The sequence below is a fragment of the Liolophura sinensis genome, chromosome 12, assembly GCF_032854445.1.
Source record: "Liolophura sinensis isolate JHLJ2023 chromosome 12, CUHK_Ljap_v2, whole genome shotgun sequence".
NCBI classification, from domain to species: Eukaryota; Metazoa; Mollusca; class Polyplacophora; order Chitonida; family Chitonidae; genus Liolophura; species Liolophura sinensis.
This window is the reverse complement of record NC_088306.1, coordinates 15,364,931-15,376,061: the sequence shown is the minus strand read 5'-3', so window position 1 is coordinate 15,376,061 and position 11,131 is coordinate 15,364,931. Positions and strand designations below refer to the sequence as shown.

The 11,131-nt window shown below is 36.6% G+C and overlaps 1 protein-coding gene across 2 annotated transcripts in view; it reads right to left on the bottom strand.

Annotated features, from left to right (window-relative positions):
* Positions 1 to 7,689: 7,689 nt before the first annotated feature.
* Positions 7,690 to 11,131, bottom strand: part of LOC135479055 (uncharacterized) — a 127,160-nt gene continuing 123,718 nt past the window's right edge. Inside the window, exons 13-14 of one of the 2 annotated variants that reach the window (XM_064758772.1) lie at positions 10,895 to 10,929; positions 7,690 to 8,859 (exon numbers count right to left, since the gene is read on the bottom strand). In XM_064758772.1, coding sequence (XP_064614842.1) covers positions 10,923 to 10,929 — 7 coding nt within the window. In that variant the 3' untranslated portion in view covers positions 7,690 to 8,859; positions 10,895 to 10,922. The remainder of the gene's footprint in view (positions 8,860 to 10,894; positions 10,930 to 11,131) is intronic. The other variant, XM_064758771.1, reaches the window with a different exon arrangement.

Genomic DNA, 11,131 nt, shown 5'->3' with positions numbered 1-11,131 from the left:
AGTCGTTTGTTTTAGTCTATCTCAGGTTCCGGGTTCATAGAAGTTTGGAACAAAATGGCCGTCATTTACTAGAGTAAATCAAGTAAATCATAGATGTAAAACTTTAGAATGGTTTTGAACAAAATGGCCGTCATTTACTAGAGTAAATCAAGTAAATCATAGATGTAAAACTTTAGAATGGTTTGGAACAAAATGGCCGTCATTTACTAGAGTAAATCAAGTAAATCATAGATGTAAAACTTTAGAATGGTTTGGAACAAAATGGCCGTCATTTACTAGAGTAAATCAAGTTTAATGAGCCAAGAAAAAAAACATAGCCTCTCACCAGTTACCTGGCTTTTGTAATTTCATTGGTGCTTCATACACATGATAGCACAATAGATATATATGAACGTGTGCTTGGGGTTTAAATGTCATACTTAACAATCTTTCAGTCATATAACGACGAGGACTCATTAGGTGTGTGGACGTATAAAGTGTCTTCTTGTGGCAAGGTGAGTCCATGTAGGCCTAAGCTGCCAAAGTACCGCCGTCACTGAAGTATCGTGCCGAAAAGACCAGATATGAAGCCCAACCTAGTCCATTATACTGACAGCCAACCAGTCATGATTCCTTGCTCTAACCTCTCCTTGCTGAGCGCTAAACAAGGCAGCAGCAAGTCCCATTTTTAAGGTCTTTGGTATGACCTGACATGGGTTTGATCCTGCGACCTCCCGACTTAACACAAAACAAGTCTGCTGGAAATGCACGACCATCTAAATGTACAGCTACATGCCAAATCTCCCTAATGATCATAAGATTCAACTGAAACAGCAGGACAGTTGAACAAAATATGGCTGAAGTTTATTTATTTATTTATTTTATAGTTGTTTCACACTACACCAAAGAACTTTTTTCACACATAACCGTTGAGGTCAATGTTAACATGGACACTGTATGGATGGAGGAAACCAGACTATGGATGGAGGAAACCAGTCTGTATGGATGGAGGAAACCAGATGGTACGGATGGAGGAAACCAGACCTGCCCGGAGTAAAATCACTAAGCTTAGGTGAGCTACAGGGGAAATCTGCCCTGTGTGACATACACATCATGACGCATACTCCTCACAGCGCATGTGCTGCTCTCTATCTTTTGCTTTACGTCACTGCCACGACTAGTACATTTTTGTACAGAAATCTTGAACAACGCCGAGGGTCACTTGGGTCATGGTGATGAGGCAAGAAGAGATTTTAGAAAACACAAACAATCCTGTCTCAACCTTTGTCTCTAATAATACTTTATACACATCCACTCTCTATATCTAGAGTATGTACAACATGATTCTAACCAAAACCTAAAACAATTTAATTGATGAATGCTGATTAAATAGTTCCACGGGAGGAGACAAGTGATGAGCGAGGCTAAGCCTATAAACAAGTCTGTGTGTACCTCAAAGGCTCCAAAGGTCAGTATGAGGTGAGTGATTGAGTGAGTGCTTAGGGTTTAACGTCATACTTAACAATAAATTTTTCAATGATATGACGAAGAAAGAATCCTTAGAGTGCATGTAATGTGCCTCCTTGTTGCAGGATGGATTTCCACTGCTCTTTTATCTAGTGCTGCTTCACTGAGACGCCTTACCGAAGGACTGACCCTGGATCTACCACTCCCGAAGCGGACGTACTACCAACTGTTCTATCGGGACCGGTACAAGCATGAGGTGAACTCGCAGCCAATCACAAATGTTACAGAAACGCCACTTTACTTACTACACTATTTCCTAAGCATGACAACTTAAGGCCTAATTTTCTTCATTTTACATTTTATTTGCATATGACATATTAATCAACAAGAATATTAAAATTCACAGGCATAATTCCACATGTACATTAAAGACAGTCTCATAATTATCAACACATTCATGTAATAACCAACAGATTTGTGCGCAATAAAAAAAAAAACAAAAAAAACTTCAAACACATGACCAGTGAAAACATTGCTCTGTACATCACAAGGCATGTATAGCAACCAATGAAAGGCCGGCTTATTTAATTGTCAGATGCACTCACATGATCCAATCAAATTGGACAATCATACCTATACATGTACATTTTGACTGGTGGAAAATGTGTAATTAGTACATTGATGATATCTATCGGCATAAAACATTTTTTGTTATTGTTCACATCTGACAGCAATACACCAACTGATTATCTCCCTTTCTCCTGAGAGGATAGTACTGAACAGAATTTAACATTGCCTTAACATATTGCCACCTTGAAAATTTTCTTTGATCTTCATACAATTGCTCATTTCGCTCAAAATTCCACTTTGCTTCAATTGCACACATTTTCGCAGAACTCATGAGCAAATGTTTGCGTAAAAATTACCCTCTGAACATGGATATTATCAGCATCAACCAATGAGGTATATACCAAGTCTTATTGCTTGGGTTTGAAAATAAATAAATGGACCAGTTTCTCCACTCATATAAATATACGTGCGCACAATAAAGCCGCATTTCCAAATCCAAACACCAGAATTAAACTACCTAGTTGTGTACAGATCTTTATCATTTATATAGTCAATAAATGCTACGTGTACATTTCTGCTTAATATTCCACCACTTCAAGTGTAAAATATAATTAAATATTCATAGCACTATATATAGGAATCTCTTCTTGTCGTTCCAATTCCCAGTCTGGACTGATCTTATAATGCCCAGGTAGTCCAAGCCTTAACCACAAATTTACAACTTCTGATTATTAACATCATTAATCCCCATGTATGTCATGTATGTATATTTAGAATGGAACATTTATGCCATGCTTTAGAAACTTTACATGTACATCTATGTCAGGCTATTCGTACACCAGAATTCATAAGGCCAAAGACTAGAAAGCTATTCCATTTTACTCCCTCTGCATAATCTGCTTCAATGTGTAATAGAGGTACCAATAGGCCTATACAGAATGACATAATCAATAATGGGAGGAAAAAGCTTTCTTAACAATTTTCAGCTCTAAGCTTTGTAAAACTTAGGATTTCTAAATTAGTATACACATATATGTATCTCAATGCGGGTTTATTTTAACAGTTATACCTAACAATTCTAATTTCTTTTTCTCCCTTTCTCAGCCATGTTATACATGTAATTACCCCTATACTGGACATGAAAAAGACTTTTTTTTATTGAACGCACTGTCCAGTTTAACAATCTGATCGAAATGTATCTTATTCAAATGCCTAATTTAGTGTTTATAAGAAACTGTAAATATGCACGTACTTACATGTACCTATTATTTTGTAAAATATAATAACCATGTTAATTTCATGCAATAATTTCTGAAAGTATGCAAAGAATGTAAATGCCCTGTCATATCAGCACTGCACATGTATCTCGTATTCGTTTTACAATTACAAAGGTAAAATAAGCCATGCTTTAGTCAACACTCAAGGATTTGCAGAGAAAATGCAGAATGATTACCTGCAGTTGCATCAGTTTAATTTGCCAGACAAGCTATCTTTTAAAGAGGCTATACCAGAGATTTTTGTGAAAAAAAAAATCAATCAGTTCAAATCCAATACAATATTGGCTATTGCAAATTACAATCTACCAAAATCTACCTTTCCAAAAATATCAGCCTCATCTGCGCATGTACTACACTTCAAAATTGATATTCAAATTCATACAATTTACATGCATAAAGCGGAAATTTATTTCAATCTTTGAAATCATTACAACACAATAAATAATACACATACAGGTCTGATATTTACTGTGAGTCAATAATATGAACCACTTTGGTAAACGTAGACATTTTAATTTGATTCGTTCCGAATATGGATATTTGGCCCAAAATCTCTGGTATGGCCACTTCACAACCCCTCACCCCACCCTCACCCCTACCCCTCCCAAAAACAAAATAACACACCATTATTTCAAATAACTGGACTGCAGGTGACAGAAGCATCTACATACATACTTGTACATGTACAATATCCAGGCAGCAAAGTAAATACACATGACATAGGAAGAAACTATAACTGAATACCAGTACAGAAGTTTGCTCAATTTACAGTATATGGCAAGCTGACATTATGTGTTAAAGCGTAATGACCCAGGAGTCTCTCACCAATGCAGTCACTGTGAGTTCAAGTCCATCTCATGCTGGCTTCCTCTCCGGCCATACGTGGGAAGGTCTGCCAGCAACCTGCGGCTTGTTCTAGGTTTTCCCCCGGGCTCTGCCCGGTTTTCACCCACCATAATGCTGGCCGCCGTCGTATAAGTGAAATATTCTTGAATACAGCGTAAAACACCAATCAAATAAATAAATAAATAAATCATGTGTTACTGATGTTTAACTATACTGAGAAATTAACTTCTACAGCAACATGCCCAAACAGAAGCTTCATCGCCTTTCAAAAGCCAAATGTTCTTCATATTCACAATGATTTTCTGTGGATCTGAGAAAAAAATATTATTAGCACAACATAGTTGTAACTTGCCATATTTTGAGATTCCTTCTGTTTGTACATCTAAGTTACTTTATCTCATATCTTTCTCTAGTGAGCAGTGCAAGTTTAGACCTACTGCAAAAACTGACACCTTGTATTTCAGACTTTTTTATAATCCGACAAAAACATTTCTAAGTCATTCTTTAAACCTGATGTCCATCCAAAACAGAACCCACACCATAGCTGAATTAAATTAAAGGCTGAAGTCTATTTTCAATAATTTTTGATATTTCCATGTACCTGCCTCAAGGCAGCACACACAAACCACACACAAAGGATGAAAATACCAATTCTTCCCAAAACTTGAGAGTTCAGAGTTGTGATTTTAACACAATTTTGGATCCCATGTGTACAGAAGCTGGGACTTAGGACTGAGCATGTCTGCAGAAGTTGGGACTTGGGACTGAGTTCAGACACAAGCTGGGGCCATGTTGACACCTTGGGACTGTCTTTATGAAAGGCAGAGTTTCCCCATGGTGACTGACTGAATACAACCTACTTGCACAAGTACATATGTACCAGCCTAAAAGAATTCCTTTATACATAGTTACACTCATGGTGAAAGTAAGTTACATGTATGTTGTCATGGCAACTATATGCACGCCACTAATTTTTTGGAAAAGTACCCCCTAGACCCTCACAAAGCTCTGAAGTTCTGCAATCTTCACATACATATATCTGACAAGCAGGGCAAGATGTTTGATAGATCATGTTATGTCGCAAAAATTAATAAAGCAGCTTTGATAAAACCTCATCCCCAATGGCCATGCCAGACTATCACAACAACAACAACAACACTGTCTACATTCAAACTCAAGCAAACAGGAATGGCCGTAGAGTTATACTCTGCAAAGTCTGGGGTAAATTCACAAAACGAATTAACCTGTACACATATTTTACATATCACAGCATAGAAATCAATGGCTTCTCCCCAAATGCAGCTATGAATAATAACATTTAATATATATGCCAAAGTCAAACCAAGACAAACAAAATCACCTGATCCTACCGTGAATGAATCTCTCTTCCTTCATCTGTATAATTTTAAGACTTTCACCTTAGCACCAATGGTATCTTGCAGACTTCAACGATGCACATGTCACGTAACCACTCCCAGTTTAATCCCACTAAAGCTAAGCAGATAGAGATATAACTATCCTTACAGTAAGCAAGACCTCATATGCCTCAAATCTGACTCCACGATCTTACTGTTTGTCCAGGCTGTCTAATTCTACGCAGTTACATGTATTTTGTGCCAAATGTACAAAAACCAATGTTAACAGAATTCTACACAATATTCGGGCTTTGAGAGGTATTAACCATTTTAAAGTGCAAATTACCTCACATACATGCAAGTATACGCAATATGCGGGCAATGCAATTATAACATCCACACCCAGAATGGAGCTCAACTGAAAATGTCGCACAGAATTCGTTTCACAATTCAAGAGACTATCCACAGCACCAATCCAAAATTTCTCATCACCATCACACAATGATAAATCTTCACGAATACTAATGTGGCACAATGCAATCCTGGATTTCCTCCCACAACATAGTTCATGTTAATGCAGTCAGGTGATTTATCCTAATGTTAGTGGCTTACATCCTTTCTAAAAAATAAACTAGACCCTGATGTACTTGAAAAAGCTTCAGATCAAACCAGAAGAAACTTGCATGCATCTTCACTGATCGAAATTCAGAGGTTTGAAACTGGCTGAGGCTATGAGGCCCACAACTAAAGCATCTCATCTGGCCAAGGCTAAGATGGTTTAAAACTGAAGCATCTCATCTGGCCAAGGCTAAGATGGTTAAAAACTGAAGCATCTCATCCTGCCAAGGCTAAGATGGTTAAAAACTGAAACATCTCATCTGGCCAAGGCTAAGATGGTTAAAAACTGAAGCATCTCATCCTGCCAAGGCTAAGATGGTTAAAAACTGAAGCATCTCATCCTGCCAAGGCTAAGATGGTTAAAAACTGAAGCATCTCATCTGGCCAACGCTAAGATATTTAAAAACTGAAGCATCTCATCTGGCCAAGGCTAAGATGGTTTAAAACTGAAGCATCTCATCCTGCCAAGGCTAAGATGGTTAAAAACTGAACATCTCATCAGGCCAAGGCTAAGATGGTTAAAAACTGAAGCATCTCATCCTACCAAGGCTAAGAGGTCTAAAACTGAGTCCACATACAACCACAGAATTGGCAAGTGCACCTTCAGGGCTTTCAATGATACCAGTGGAAAACTACAGAAAAACCAACAAAACATCCTTGTTTAACGTGGCCAGTGTAATGACATGGTGGTAAACCAAAGGACCATAAATTTACACTTTGCAACAGTAAATATGGCAAGAGATGGACCTAAGTACTACGTGTTTTACCATTTCTACCAGTATTAAATATCATCTACAAGTAAAAGCACAAAACTTGGTTTTATGTTTCAGACGAAATGTAACTCATTGATGACTACTGTGTGTCTTTCAAAATGTAGCCTTATGGTAAAAGTATTCAATGTCATGATTAAAGAAGAAAATGCTAATTGGTTTGGTATTTGTCAAACAACTACAGTACATGTACATATATGCACCTATGTAACCAATATATCTACACTGTGCTCAACACATTTCCTTTACACATTACAGCAAATCAGGTTTTATTAAGTTCATGGTTCGCTCATAACTTTGTTTCAAACTGATCTACTTATGTTTTCTACATCATGCATATACATGTATATGTAACAGGGCAGCATATATGCATCAATCTGTGTAAGAAAATGTAAATTATGTTACAGGTTTCCAATCAGGTTTTAAACATTAAACACGAGTTTATGAGTACTGCTGAATACATATATCCACAAGACTGAAATGGTTTTGAGATAAAGGAGTTAATCTCCCTTTCCTGGCAGATCACACTTATGAAGCACTTGCACATCAAAATGCAAAGGATTAGCACTGTTCCCACAAATTCACCATTTACAATATATTGAATCAGCGGTGTTCCCACAAATCCCTCATTCACAATCCACAGGGTAATCAGCAATCTTCCCACAAGTCCACAACTTGTAATTCACCTGATCAGCGCTCTTTCTGATCCACCATTCATAATCCACTGAATCAGGACTCCCTCCACAAATCCACCATTTGTAATGCACTGCATCAGCCCTTTTCCTGCAAATCCACCATTCATAATCCACTGAATCAGCCCTTCACCTGCAAATCCACCATTCATAATCCACTGGATCAGGACTCCCTCCACAAATCCACCATTTGTAATGCACTGCATCAGCCCTTTACCTGCAAATCCACCATTCACAATCCACTGGATCAGGACTCCCTCCACAGATCCACCATTTGTAATGCACTGCGTCAGCCCTTTTCCTGCAAATCCACCATTCATAATCCACTGGGTTAGCAATTTAATGTTCCTGCAAATGCACAATTTGAAATCCACTGCATCAGCACTCTTCCCACAAATTCACCATTTCCAATCCAATTCGAACATTCTCGAACCATTTCAAAATAATGCCTTTTTATGCTATCCACTGGATTAAAGTGTGCTCTTGAACACGTGTTCTCAGTTCAGAAAGATATATTTATGGTATAAATGATGCAACATCATCAAGAGCAACATTATTACAGCATCTCTACCTCAGGTTCTTATAAGCCACTGGTGACTGTACGGTTTTGAGGGGTCAGTTTCAGAGGAATTACACACACTATAATCAGGCCTAATATCATAGGTGCAGAGTATTTTGAGAACAATTCTTAACAAATGGCTGTCGATCTCAATCAAAAAGCTATCTGTAGACTCTTAGAAATCCCATGATCTGTACTGTGATTGGCCAGATAGACCAAACGAGCAAACTCTGATTGTTAAGCTGTTGCAGTTGGACAATACACATCACAGTGTATAGTTGTTGTTGTTGTTGACGAAACATGTGCACAAGACTTTGGTCAAAGAAGAAGAATCCAGTAATATTCACGAAAGAGTCATATTTTTCCACTTGAATTTCAAGTCATAGAATTGAAATGCACATTTCTCTTCCAATGTTTTTCTTGTCTTTGAACACGTCTTTATTACAGTACTTTAGGTTCATTCAAGATTGGATCAACCTTTTGTGAAAAAGGCTTTGAGATTAAATCCTGGTTTGCGCGTTCAGCACAGATTGTCGTCGGCATGTCTAGTGTAATGACTCCTCCGCGTGATTTCACCAACAAATGTGTTCCACTATCAGATACTGTCCACATTACTCCCCCCAATGAGAAGAGAATTTTGTCATCTAGAGCAGAGACGACCATCATTTTCGCCTATCAACTTTCTTCTGTTGGATGTTCATCAATGATGCAAACTCCTGGGCACGTCTGAAAAGGAAGACAGAAACAATAAAAAAAATATTTTCAAATATTTCAGGAAAATTAATAAAAAAAAATGTCCTTATCAAAATAAAGTGTACGTTTAAATGCCTTTCTGAAGCAAAACTGGGTGCTTCATGCAAAAAACATTGTCTTTGTTACCCATAATGTGGTTCTCAGGCACTGCCCACAAATATACCATAAACTTGCATGTAATTTTTCAGGTGGTAAAATACTGACATTCAAGTAACATTACACTGCAAACTGTCTAACGCCTAACTCACTTAAAATATGAAACCAAAGACGATAAGAAAAGACAGAATTTGAGAAAAAAAAAATTATCACAAAATGTGTCTGAATCCAAGCATGTGTACAGGAAATAAGAAATCATGCATTTCTACAACAAACACCCAAAAAGAAATTATAAACAAAAACATAAAATGGAAACACATAAATACCCATGCACCATACTAAACAAATACTATTAAAATAGTATATTTCTCTGTATACATCAAATGCTGACACCAGTAAATTGAAAAGAATTTCTATGAACGTCTCCCAAATTTATATCCCAGTTCAAGTATATCCCATAAAAGATCAAACCAAATTCCACGAAAATATGTTGTTAACCTTCACACAGAGGCTTTTCAACAACACCAGTGATTATTAAACCCATATATATTAAGCATGCCTACAAAATTTTCAAGTACAACTAGTATTAAATTAAAATTAAATTGTGCCTTCATTACTCACTCATGATTTATTATGCATGTATTTCTTTTTTTTTTAATTATTTTCTTTTTTTTTTGTGACTCCAAATTCATAGTCAACCCTGTATTTCATTTAATAACAATTAGCATGATATGGCTGAAATATTGCCAACGTACGGCTTTCAGTCATCACCCCTCATTCACATAAAGAAGCTCCGCACTCTATAATAATGATAGAAGAAAACCCTGAAGCTATATGAACATAGCGCCATAACCTCGTTAGGTCAAGATTACATAGAAATTGGAGAAAAAAGCAATGAAGTTTAGAACAGCGGATTGAAGGAAATGCAAGAAGGATACATTCTAGGTTAGATGATGAAGTTATTAGTCATGTTAATGTGGAAATGATGTGATCAGGCGCAAAATACAATTAAGCTTAAAAACCCAAATACAAACAGATATATATATCAGTACAACCTTTTGAAGACTACAAGTAAGGGCATATTAGAATTATCCAATGAAAGAAATGTCATTGTCAAGGCTGGTGTGAAGTTATTTGTTTTTCGCTTTCCTGTTCATGGGACTGCATTTTAATACAATGCAGTCAAATGGACATCTGTGTTATGAGTTTTTTTTTTTTTTTTTTTTTTTTTTGGCATTGCAACAGTAGTCAAACGTTTCAGTCTTAAATATCAAACAAGCGCCTGTTAATGTGTTCAGGAAAACAGGCAATTGGATTCACTGCAAGTTCTTTCAAGCTAATTTGCAATAATTAATTTCAGGGTATTTATCTTGAATACAAAATTCCTGCTTTTGAAGTTTTAAAAATTTGGTCTTTGAAAGCCATGGTTGGATACAAGTCAATTTGCAATCAATACTTTCCTATAAAGTAGGAAGAATTTCAGACTTGCAAACCAAAACCAACGGATTACGATTTTGAGTCATTATTGGAAAGATCTGTTTGCATCTTTCTTCGAAAGTGCCAAAATATTGTTCTCCTTTCCCACGCTAGTTTGATTCTTCTTAATAAGGGATTTTCAATGGATTTTTCACGAAAAAACAGATACTTAGAGATACGGGTATTGCAAATGGGCAGCAAAAAGTTTCCCATAATTTTAACTCAAAAATGATGATAGACATTGAAAATTCTGAACAAAACTGAAACAACCAATGATTATTTGCTCTTCAGCGCACAAGTAACTATTTCAGGAAATAACCAACAGATGTGACAAAGCCAGTACCATGACCAGAAACAAAACGAAAACCGACTGGGTTTAATAAACACCACAACCAAACAATAATAAACTATATACAAGACAAGAACAAACACGTACATTGCGAAGAAATCTTCAACGGCTTTGATCAGCGTCTAAAATAAATACATATATATTGAAGAAAAAAATCATAAGGCATATTATCCCAATTCCTCAATCTGGATTGGTTTAGCTCTCTTTTTATGCAGATTTCCTGTTGAACCAAAATTTTGCAAATGTGGCAAAAGATACATGTAAAATGGTTGAGAAATTAGGAGAATAACAGGTACAAATAAACAAATCAAAATTAAACCAAAT